Source organism: Acipenser ruthenus, chromosome 15, assembly GCF_902713425.1.
Source record: "Acipenser ruthenus chromosome 15, fAciRut3.2 maternal haplotype, whole genome shotgun sequence".
Taxonomy (NCBI): Eukaryota; Metazoa; Chordata; class Actinopteri; order Acipenseriformes; family Acipenseridae; genus Acipenser; species Acipenser ruthenus.
Genome location: NC_081203.1, coordinates 27,047,656 through 27,060,742, shown reverse-complemented (window position 1 = coordinate 27,060,742; position 13,087 = coordinate 27,047,656). Strand labels below are relative to the sequence as shown.

Here is a 13,087-nt window from a genome sequence, read left to right as displayed (position 1 = left end):
ATTCATTTGTTACAAAAATGGCATCCCTAGTCAACTATCCCTCCCTGAATACCTTACAGACTACAAATTCTATGGTACATACTAGCCACAAATAAAATTGTACTACATAATGGATGACATTTAAGTACTATAGCATTTTTTGGTAGAACCGTTGCCATAATCTTAGTTTGTGTTCCTTCAGCAGGAGGTGGTCTACTTAAGGTTAAGGACAATTACTGAGAACAGCACAATTGCTATTTCTTGCTCTTATAGGTAAGGACCAGTGATTTGTACCAATTTGTGTAGACATTAGTTACAGCTGACTAAATGGCCAGTCACAAAGTGAGAAACAAACCTTTCCATATTCATTCTGCGTGTCAGTCTGATTTATTTCTCCATTATTAGACCATTTGCATTTGTAAAAGGACTAATTACCAAAACCACCAACGCAAACGTACAGCGCTTAAGTGTACGAAGCAAACCACTGGGGAAAATTCCAACATTTAGCCCATATTTATATTTGTACTTTAATACATCATTTGCAGGTTGTCTGCATTTGAAACTCAAAATTAATGAAAGAAGGTGGACCAGTTTTGCCTTAGTTCACGTCTGTAAAGTGCTTCATTTTGTTTAAATAAACCAAAGCTATTAGTGACCAATATCATAAAATTGAACACTTTAAAATCAACAAACATAATGTACTTATAAAAATAAACACTGTATATAATATATCTATATATCATGTCTTTAAATTATTTTACAGTTGGTATACAATTTCACACGCTGACATTGTATACAGCTATACATGTATCATAAAGTAGCATAACACTACGTAACACAATTTTTGTTCCTGGGTAGTAAGTGTTATTTCCTAATTGCTTATGCCTCAAAAGTATAGAAAATGGCTATTATTCCCCACAAACTTTGCTTTTGTGACCAGGACAGTGATATTTTGAAATTTACCTATTTCCAATGAGAAAACGGGCGAATTTGTGTCTTTTCGTTCACATAAAGTCAGAAAAAAACAAAATATGAATCCAAATTAACATGTATTTATACTAAAGTAATACAAAAATGACTACAAAAGATTTAGAAGTGAGTAGTTTTTCGAGATTTACGATTATACTGTAAATCACTTTCACGAATCAGCCTCTAAATGTAGTCTCCCATCATGTTCTCGTTATACTGTCCTTGGTAGCGGCGTTCAAAGTCCAGTATATCCAGGTGGAAGCGCTTGCCTTGCTCCTCCGAGTACGCTCCCATGTTCTCCTTGAATTTATCAAGATGAGCATCAAGGATATGGACTTTGAGGGACATCCTACAGCCCATTGTGCCGTAGTTCTTCACCAGAGTCTCAACCAGCTCCACATAGTTTTCGGCTCTGACAAATTGTTTCATAAGGCCCAATTTGATGTGCAGTGGTGGCATCAGCACCTTCCGGGGGTCCACCAGTGGCTCCCACTTGACGTTGTTCCTCCCCACAGAGAACTCGGTCCGCTGTGGCCAGTCCCGCCTGTGGTAGTGCACCTTGGTGTCCCTGCTGTCCCAAAGGCAAAGATAGCAGGGAAACTTGGTAAAACCGCCTTGGAGACCCATCAGGAATGCCACCATTTTGAAGTCTCCTATGACCTCCCAGCCGTACTCATCATACTTCAAGGCGTCCAGCAAGGTCTTGATGCTGTTGTAATCCTCTTTGAAGTGCACCGAGTGAGCCAGGGGAAGAGACGGGTACTTGTTACCATTATGGAGCAGCACGGCTTTGAGGCTCCTGGATGAGCTGTCAATGAAGAGGCGCCACTCATTCTGGTTACAGGCGATTCCGATTGCCTCGAACAGACTGGTCACATTGTGGCAGAAGCAGAGCCCATCTTGACGGGTGAAGAAGCTGGAAAAAGGTTGGTGACGCTTCCTCTGATCTGCGACTTGCACACTTTCATCCAGGATATACTGGACTTTGAACGCCGCTACCAAGGACAGTATAATGAGAACATGATGGGAGACTACATTTAGGGGCTGATTCGTGAAAGTGATTTACAGTATAATCGTAAATCTCGAAAAACTACTCACTTCTAAATCTTTTGTAGTCATTTTTGTATTACTTTAGTATAAATACATGTTAATTTGGATTCTTATGTTGTTTTTTTCGGACTTTATGTGAACGAAAAGACACAAATTCACCTGTTTTCTCATTGGAAATAGGTAAATTTCAAAATATCACTGTCCTGGTCACAAAAGCAAAGTTTGTGGGGAATAATAGCCATTTTCTATACTTTTGAGGCATAAGCAATTAGGAAATAACACTTACTACCCAGGAACAAAAAAAAAAAAATTTGTTACACGGTGTAATCGCTGTACTAATCTGAAACATTATATTCTGTAAAACGATTTGGCTGAACAAATCTCTTAACACACCACTGAATGTCGTACTAACTCCCATCCTTTTGTCATTACCAAATAAATAGGCTGATTTAAACATCTGTTTTCAGTTTTAACTGCTACCCTATTATTTAACTTTGGTTATACAAATACTCTTTTTTATTGTTAGGCATTCACAAAAATGCATCCCCAAGGTGTTTCGTTGCAAAAAAAGTGTCTCCGTAGCAATTACTTTTTATATTCTATAGTAATAATAATAATAATAATAATAATACATTAAAAAATCAGCACACAAGCAGACCTACAGAAACTATGAAGCCAAAAGCAATTTCCTTTTCTAATTTTAGTTATGCAAAGCCTATGGGCATCATCAGCATTTAGTAATTAGTTTTATAATTACTGCTGTTTTGCTCACTGTCATTCAATTTTTCTTACAACATGGCTTGGGAATGAAACATCCCACATTCACAGCTGGGTAAATTACTATCCATTTATAGAGTACAAAATATATAAAAAGTTTCCCTGTATCTATGTTGAGAGCACAGTGATTCTGCCATGACTCTGATGACTCTCTAGGCAGCTAAATCGGTTTCTCTAACCAACTGTCAGGCAGGTCCGTTATGATGCAAACAACATTAATACCCTCATTAACATTAATACATTCGAACAATGGCTGTGGCACAGTGGGTACACACATAAAGCATTCTGCAATCAACCTCCTATAATCGTGCAAACCTGGTCTCAGTACAGTGTGTTTTCACATGCTGAATGGCATGGCCAATAGAATGCTCTATAGGGCAACTGGGATTAGACCTAGATTTATGAGGATTACAGGAGATTTATTTTTGGTAAAGAGAACTTGTGAAAAAATACAAAATCAGAAAGATTGTGATTAGAAACACGTCAACAAATATCGATTTTAAGTGGTGAACGTTACAAATTCCCATCAAGTCGTGTTCAAGTGTGAAAAATATGCATGAGTTAGGAGACCAATCAGTATGAATTCATGAATACTGCTACTGTATCTCCTCATGAAGCTTTATTGATTCTTTATAAAACATAAACAAATTCAGCATGCATACTTTAACACGTTTAGAATTATTAGGGGCTATTCACGAAGCATTAACTCTGGAGATATCTGTGTTGTCTGTTTAATGAATATAACACAGTTTGGTATTTATGTAACCTTTCTGTTCTGTTGGTGGTTTGATGAACCGTAGTCTACAGTGCTTTCATTAATTTTATTTCATTAAGGAAAACAGACTTTGAAAAACATCATTCTTTAAATATCTCAGCAGTTAAAGCTAGGAATAGGGCCTGTACCACTCCCTTGACACGTGGACCTTACCCTTCCCATCCGTCCTGCGTTTTTAGGATTTGTCTTTTATATACTTTGCTGCGTCCTACCCTGCAATCTGTCTGATCTTTTCTTAAATCAGTAAGGCGAGCCTTCACTTTCTCTCTGCTCTAAATCCATTCTCTTACCATCTAATTCCACTGGCCTCTTTGCTGACTTTTGTTCACACTGTAAAGGTTTACTGGCCAAAAGACTTCAGTTATGTATTTTCTCTCAGTGTGCACATTTTACCTGTGCTGTTGCAATACTGACGCATTATATTACACTAAGTGGCAACGTGGTACTGTTATTGTGTTTTATTTTCTAAAGCCCACAGAAGACATCTACTGTATTATAACTCATCACACTCATCACTAAGTGATCTTTTTAAAGATCTTTGTTTCTTTCCATCCAGAAGCTTCATGTCACCTGGATAATCTTACTGTTTCTAAGCCATCCAATTATCAGGTCATTATTCGATTTTTTGCAAGCGGTTTGTCAGAGACTAATTTGTTGTTTATCTCAATGTTTGATAGGAACTTGGCTTGGAATTACCACCATGTCACAGCAGGAGGCTTGACAAAGTGGTTATAAGACCTGTATAAACCCTACACCTGGGGAGTTCACTTTACAGAATGTACTACACTGTAGTTGGAAGATTTTAAAATTAACCCAATCAGGGTCCAATACGTTACATCTTTTAAAACTGACTGTATCAGACAATCATAGTTACATTATATTGCATCTCCAATGGCTTCCGTCTATACAAAACTGCTGATTTGATAAGACCAGTCAGGGGAAAGGCAGTCTGCTTCATTGTGTTAAAGAAAGTCTACCTGTTATTGTATATACTTGGGACATTGCAATTTGCCATCTCTAGATAGCAAATTAACACACAAACATTTTGGTAGCTTGGGATTACCCTAAAAAAAACTATCCAGAAAGACAGATGTTGACGACATACCAAAAGCCTTGTTTTTAAAGTGTTAATAATCTGTGGCATTTAAAAAAAAAAAACAGCAGTCTGCATATTATATCTGACACACTGACTGTATGAATAATAAATATGCAGGTTGTACAGTAGGTCAGCATCTATGTACTGACGGAAAACAAGTGAAATGTCATGCTTGTTTGTGCAGTGTCCCTCAACAGATGTGAAATGGATGAGACAGAGATGAGCAAATTTCGGAAAAAGGGACCAACCGTTTGATGGGTCAATTATGTTAAAGGTCAGTGGTTATATAAAGGACATCCAAGGTCAAAGATATTTTTGTTTTCTGTAATAACTGAATATGAGGTGGTGTAATTTTTTCGTTTGGTTTTAAAAAGGTAGCACAACATGTTCAAGTCTCAGTATTTAAGAATGTTAATTTGAAAGACATTATTATACACCCTGACTAGCCAAACTATTGAATAATTACCTAAAAAAACTCAAAATGTGTAGCCCCTGAATATTGCTTGACTGTTTTCCATAATTGTTACTGAATAGTCGCACAATTTAAAAAGGTTTTGTGCATCAAAACACACCACGTGACCACATACATTTGCATACACTGCACAAATAGGGCATAGTCTAACTCAATTTATATTCTCCAAAATGTTGGCCAGTCAGTGTATGTTACGATATTAACATTCAGTACAAAATAAGAGAGTCAGGGTATTAATATCATTCCACATTTTAGAAATGTTTTTGATTTTTATCCTCATGCCTTATGTAACTCTTTGTTTTAAGGCTATGTATTCCAGTACATAGTAGATTTGTTGTGTCGCCATTATTTCAGCACAAATGCCAACTCCAACTTCTGTTTTCTAAAATGATAAGGGAAAATGAATTTGAACTGAATCTTTAAATAAAGATCTTTCTTAAAGCAGAGTGGCTTTACCAACCGTCACCGCACTGAGATTTCCCTAAAGGTTACAATCATCACTTATTAAGTAGAAATGCCTCGCCAGAAGTCGGCACAGTCATTTCTTCAGCAAATCTCATATAATAACATATTCGTAGCAGCACTGACATAGGTGCTCACATAAAGGCACGAGTAAATTGATTGAAAGACTGCTGAATGAGCTGTGCTCAAGAGTTTTAGAAACAATATTACGAATGCATTTCGTTTTCTAGAATATCCTCTCAGATAACGCTAATAATAAATTGCTTTTTCTGAAGTCTTACCTCATCACATAAATTAATACAGCATCAGTTATTATCATTTATTTACAATGTAATCCTCAGAGAATCGGGCCTCTTAAAATATTACATCTAGTGCAAATGTATTTGTTTCTCCTCTTCAGAGTGGGATAAAGGGCACCATAGTCAAGTGGATGGAGTTTGGTTTGAGCACCTGGGTTCAGCAGACCATCACCAATTGGTTTGTCTAATTTATTTAAAGCAACACTGTAAATCAGATGTCAGGTCATGGTGCCCTCACATTTTTTCTTGTATTGTAGAATCTGCTTGTTCAATTTTAATAGACCATGGATTTTCTGCAGTGTTCACTTTTACTAGTGCCGTGGCATTTTTTTTTATTTAAAAAAATAACAGAACACTAATAAAAACTAGTATGACTACTATGATGTTGTTGTTGTAGTTTACTGTTAGACAACATATTTAATAAAGAAGACAGCAATCTCATCTTGCTACTTCCTGCACATGATGTTTTCACAGTACATTATTAGTCTGAGGTTAGCTGGTACCTTTCACAGAGGTGTTGGGTGGAGGCCCTTCCATCCTCAGGTTCCAGGGGGGATCCCCTTGATTGGCAAAGTCTCGCATTTTAAGATAGCTGATGGTGAGGCGGATGATGGAGGCCTTGTCGAGCTGGCTGGTGATGGCACCTGGGAGCGGCAGGAGCTTCGCCAGCTCGTAGAACTCAAAGTTCTCCTTTCCACGACGAGAGCGGGCGGCATCTCGCGACTTCTCTTTTCTCAATGCTTGCAACCTGAAACAGGAGTTAGAAGAAAATATGCATTATCTTCATATCACCATATCATATAGGTAGTCAATTCAAGGCAGGATACAGGCACATTGGCTGGGCAGTAATGGAAAGTGGCCTGGCAGCTTTTTTTTGCCACACTTGCTCGGTTGAGAAAAACAAAATTCCATTCTCCAGTGCAGTTAATCCTGAACATGTACTGAATTCACCACAAATTTAAAATAAAAATAGAAATAAAAGTAATATGGAAATATGCGCATGTCTCTCAACTAATACATGGCGGTCTAGACCAGGAGATGAACAAATGTACACTCAGAGACACAAAGATCCAGGTTTAACACCCTGACTCTATCCACTGCTTTTCTAATGGTTTAGGGAACATTTGTGCAGGTATTGATATTTCTGAAAGCTGAAGAACAACACATCTTCTTATTCATACAGACCGGATTCTCATCAAAGACAAAATCCATCACCAAATATTGTATGATCAATCTGTCGAGATCATTGCCTAGTAGTTGTGTAGTACAATATACAATTTCTAGTATGTGCTATCATATAAAAACAACAATGACAGCCACAGTAAGTTACATACAAAATGCACCACAGCTTCATATCCCTTTCATCATCTCTAGCCGTATTGTATTAAGTTAGCAATAAATCACACAGGGAGCTGAAAGTCTCCTAATAGGGTAACACTTACATTAATTTTTAAGCACCACAAATGCAAAATCAGTTAGGAAGGATTTGAAAGATGGGGGTTGTATGAATTTTATTGGAGTAGAAATTATTGAGCAATGTTAGGCACCAGCAAATACTGTTTATTATCGGAATGTATTAAACTCGTGTCCTAAATTGACATTTAACACAATGTGCCATATCAATAAAATTGGGAATTGCAGAAATGGCTTTCAGCAATCAAGCTTTCAAAAAAATATAAAAAAAGTGTGTTTTTTCAAACCAGAATGGTTCTGTTGTTGTGTATGCAGGTATGATCCTTCTTTTCTGATGCTGTATTCTGACATCCATAAGCCCACCTAAACGATTAATGAATTCACAATGTTTGCAATTTGCTGATAAAACTACAAGGCCACTGCTGGGACTTTCATGTACCAGGAAAAGAACCTTACCACTTTGCTAATGCAATACTCATAGTTGTCATAGTCAATTTATGTTAGCTTTTGTAAGCATCAAGAGCATAATAGGATAATTTCACTACCAAATATAGATGCACATTTTGCCCTTATATCTAAGTGGCAGATTGCTACTGTAGATCATCTCTGCAGCTACATGTCAGTAAAAATGCAGTATTTGATGGTCTGCTGCTCACACAATATATAAAACCAGTTGTAACGGTTGTTTGGAGGCAAACAGCAGCAAAATTTCATTTGTTCCACAAACTTGGAAAGCATTATGTTTAGCTGCCAAATATTTCTTGATGTGCTAGGGTTGTGTGACCTTCATCCTTGCGTCATATTTATCACTTGCTACAAGAAGCAAATACGTTTTTCTATACATGAATGATATACATACAGAATTTGGTATATTTCTTAAATTACTTTTTAAGTACCTATCAACATAAGGGATGAAAGTACCATGTATCGAGACGTTTCTTTACTCCAAGGCCATCCTGTAGGCCTTTTGCTTTTAAAGCTGGTTTAGCAATGCAACTATAGGAAGTTTCTCTACAATTCTGATAGCCAGGTAAAAGAGTACAAAACAACTGGCATTTATCCTAGAAACCCATCACTGATCATTCCATAATACTGTACATTACAAAACAAGTCAAAATCTAGGATTATCAGTTATTATTTACTCCGTACTCTATGTTGCTAAAAGTGTATGTTGCTGAAAAAGAAAATAATGAAGTCTGAATAGATTTTCTGCTGACAGAAATCTGGGGAAACAACAAATAAAACCCCCTTTCTTCTCTCTCCATGGGTATTTCCTGACAACCACCAAGCCAAAACATTGAGCCAAACTTTTTTTATCTTAATTCGTGTGTTTTGTGTCCCTATTTTCTGCTGTTTACTTTTTATAGCAAGAGATTATTTTGCTTTCCCTTAAATTCACAGTGCGGTTTCTAAAACGAGCTGTCATATTTTAGTGGTCTGGTCTGCTTTTGTGTTCTGTACTTTGAAACAGGCCGAGACATTCTGAATGCTAGCATGTGCTGCCTGTCACAGTCATTTATTCTGGAAAAAGTATTCATTTCAGTAATTGCTGGAACTCGGCCTCCAACCTGCCAAATGAGTAAAGACATTGTACTAGCCAGTAACTGTAAAATCCTATTGATTTTATTAGCTTTTTTTGTTATACATCACCCTATAAGCCCTTAATTCATAACTTACTGTTGACAAAAACCCTCAGGATGAGAACCAATTATTTTAGAATTTTAGAAGGCTTGGCCAGCTGCCTTCTAAACACATTTTTTAATATGTTAGTGGTACACAGTTTTTGCCTAAGTGGCTGTGTAAGTTGTTCAATTGCCATCAAACGTTAGGTCATCAGGATTTATTAATAGTGCCCAAAAGTGGTGCCAAAAAGGAAATCCTCAGACTAAATGAAAAAACAATGCCCAGTAACAGAGTTTTTGCAAGAACCAATAATGGAAGATTTACCTTGGAGCAGCTTAATCTATTTCACATCTTAGATCTATATTTACCAGATCAGCTAATCACTTCACAATTGAACTTCTGAGAACCAAAAAAATATCAATTAAAGTGGTTGAAACTTCAGCAAATTATCATTTGCAGTAATTGCTTTCATCAGGCTAGAAAATCCCGCCAGAACAGAAATGTCACTTCAGATTAGTGCTCTCTCCTGAAGCTATGGATGACACTGCTGATATAGAACTAAATGCCAAGACCAATCAATTGCTTTTGTGGCTGTGCTCCGAGCTGCAGTGAAAGAGGCCATTTTCTAGGATCTACTCTTCATTATAGTAAATGCTATCTCCTTGGTAACATAATTTAATTTCTTATAAATGGTGCCAGGGTGCATTGTCCTAACAATGAAAGTTTGTGAAAAAAGAATGCTGTCAGTTTAATTCAATGAATTAAGAGTGAACTCTGGGCTACCACAAGAAAGTCAAGTGTTTTGAAAACTGCTCCATGTATGTGCTAAAATTCAGCTTGAGTTTGAATAAATTAAGAAATGTATGGAATCTTTCAGTGCTACTTTTATATACATAAGTCTTCAACTTCCATGAGTTGACACTTTTTTTTCTTATAAAAATGAAATTATTTTTAGGAGTTATATGTTATTTTAGACTGTCAACAATTCCACCATCCCATTGTGTCCGGTGTACAGCAAATAAAAGAAGGGTGTATTTGTAGGGTACAAGCAGTACTTGCAATCACATACACTTTAATGAGATTCTCCTGAAACTAAGAATTCAAAAGTTCTCCCATCTGACTATGGGAAGCAGACTCGAAGCACAGTCTCAAGATAACTGAAAGAGTAGATAAACCATGGCAACAAGACAAACAGTAAGAGCAAAGAAGTATTTTACTATACTGTACACATGAATTAAGCACTATACTAAAAGAAACAGTTTTACATGTATTTCTGTTTTTGTGAATAGCAATGCACAGCATACATTTTGTTTTCAAAGATACTACAGACTATGGTTGCTGTGAATGTGTATTATTTTGCAGAGTAAATGTGTGCACCGTACTTTGACTAACATTTAAATTGAAAAGCAGCATATAAATCTCACTGAGAGCCAGAGGGATATATTACTTAAAGCCAATGGCACCTTCTTCCAGTCAGTGGTGTTAACTAGTGTGACTGTATTGATTTTACTGATCCATACATTTTCATGACAATGGTGTTTTACTGCCTTGTATATGTATGCTTATTTAAAATACATTACACCTGATTCCTAAAATGTAAAAACATGTCATTGAAAAAACTTTGCAACACAATGCACATATAAATAAGGGTAAAAGGCCTACATTCAATTATAGGGTATAAACACAAAACTGTGACAACCAACTAATACAGTACAGGCAAAATTTTTTTTAAAAATCTATCAAGAAATACATTCTGATATACATTAACTCTAACAACAATGGTCTGGACAATTTCAGAAGTAATGCCAGTAAATTACTCTGTATTATATCCTGCTGGCAGGAAATAAAACAGTTTTCTGTGAAATGATATCCCTCAGGTTCGGTCAAATCATGCATTGTGACAGCGTATGTTCACTACTGGTATTTCTGCTGCGTTAAAAAAAGGTACAAACTCAGGGCTAGGCCTTTAGCATGCTTGCCATTGCTAAATAACAATTGTATACTTATTAGAGAGAGGAGATTTAAGAAACCAATGTGTACTAACAATAGATAACAGACAAACAACTGTACAATCTACAAGTGACATGTCTCTCATACCGAAAGCAACAGAGCAGCAGATTGGTCTTTCCCAATCACCTAACCTACTTTTCTTATTGCCAATCACAATTAGAACGCAGGGTGAATACAATGGTGTGCTAATTTACTGCTAATCAGGTTACTCAAATAGATGCATTTTTGCTGAGAGTTTATTTCTTATATTTTGTTTTACGCACCTTTCAAATAAATCATCTAGTTTATTAAACCATCTTCTGCTAAAACCAAAATAAAAAATAACTTAAAATCATAAACACTGTAGTTTTTTTATAGCATGTAAACATAACTCTGACACGACAGACCTTTTTTCTCTCAAGAACTGTGGCATAGTGACTTGTTCATGCCCTTCCATTAAAAGACTAGTTGAAAGCTTTGGAAGACACGCATCAAAACATATATTTGACTGAAATTCTGCCCAATAAGGCTTATGTGCGTCTCTTTTTCACAAACACAAACTTTTACCATCCCCTTTAACCTCTTAGAGTTCCTTTGATCTTTGTCCAGCCTTTGAAATTTACTTCAGTTCTCCCCGAATCTTCGTCAGCAACACTGTTAATTTAGCAAAAAATCCGTGAATAGAATGTATTGACATGCTTTGTACATTTTGCTATGTATTCTTTAAAAAAAAAAGACAAAAATGATTTACTGTTACAGCTTTAATTGCCTTTCAAAGTAAAATAAACAAATCACCACACGTAACGGTAATAATTAATTAATTAAAACAATTTGTTTTCATTTTGAAGAAGGCCGCTTTTTTATAACGAACAATCCTCTACAAATTTAACAAAAAATAAATCCACTGGCAACTTTCAAATTGCAATCTAGGAATACTTTATTCAAAACTAAACTGGTACATGTTAATATTCCTATATCGTTTTGTTCATTTTCAGAATCACATTTTTCAAGTAATTCCATATATTATCTTATTTGTTACACAACCTACCTTTTTTAAATTCATGCAAATCTGTTCTGATACCAAATTAATGCAAATTAACCATCATCATTTAATTCAAGCTGGCACATTCACTTTGAAGGCTTACAGTTTTGAAATTACCTCTGCTACTTTATTTTGACTACATTCCGTTCTGAATTATCATCATTTGGAGAAAACGGATTAAGTAAACAAGCAAGCAGTAGTTTGAGTATATTATTATTATTATTATTATTTATTTCTTAGCAGACGCCCTTATCCAGGGCGACTTACAATTGTTACAAGATATCACATTATTTTTTACATACAATTACCCATTTATACAGTTGGGTTTTTACTGGAGCAATCTAGGTAAAGTACCTTGCTCAAGGGTACAGCAGCAGTGTCCCCTACCAGGGATTGAACCCACGACCCTCCGGTCAAGAGTCCAGAGCCCTAACCACTACTCCACACTGCATATATTTGTACCAGCAGATAAAACTACACTAGTCAATACAAGTAAGGAACACATTGTAAGTTTTCCAAGATGGCAAAGGAGGTGGTGTCTCAGATAGCACGTGATGTCAACTGTAATGATGTTGAGATTAAAGCACAGTAAAGACTCAATACGGTACAGTTGATGTCATGAATGGGTTTGTTTGTGATTTGTCATAGAATAAAGCACATCAAACCAATCTGATAGAGAATATTAAGACAAAAGAAGATTGTACAAATGATCCCTTCAAAATGTAGTTTTCTTTTACTCCAATACTGTAAAAAAAAAATCTGAATTAACAACAACTTGGATGATATGGTTAGTTCTTCTGTTCTAGCTCAGCCGTCTGAAATAAGTTGATAAGGTTTTATTATTCTTTTAGTTCTTGAAATGAGATGACACTTTACTGTAGAAAGGACATATGCCTGAAGGATGTTTTTTAGGCGATATCCCACAAAGGGCCATGTTATTGAGCTCTCTATTTACTGTTTGTTTTTTTCAGCAGGAAGTCAATTCAGTTTCGTCAAAATATCTGGTGACAATACTTAATAAGGGGCTGATGAACCTGTAGTTTTACCCAAAGGTATTCATTAAAAAGCACATCCTCCGGCAACACAAGAGGAATGGCTCATTGTAGGTTTTGGTTCGACCACCCAAGGAAAACCTCTCCCC

General features: G+C 36.1%; 1 protein-coding gene across 4 annotated transcripts in view; it reads right to left on the bottom strand.

Annotated features, from left to right (window-relative positions):
• Positions 1 to 13,087, bottom strand: part of LOC117422277 (neuronal PAS domain-containing protein 3) — a 237,578-nt gene that overhangs the window by 160,497 nt on the left and 63,994 nt on the right. For all 4 annotated transcript variants that reach the window (XM_058987671.1, XM_058987672.1, XM_058987673.1 and 1 more), the window contains one exon: positions 6,383 to 6,627. In XM_058987671.1, coding sequence (XP_058843654.1) covers positions 6,383 to 6,627 — 245 coding nt within the window. The remainder of the gene's footprint in view (positions 1 to 6,382; positions 6,628 to 13,087) is intronic.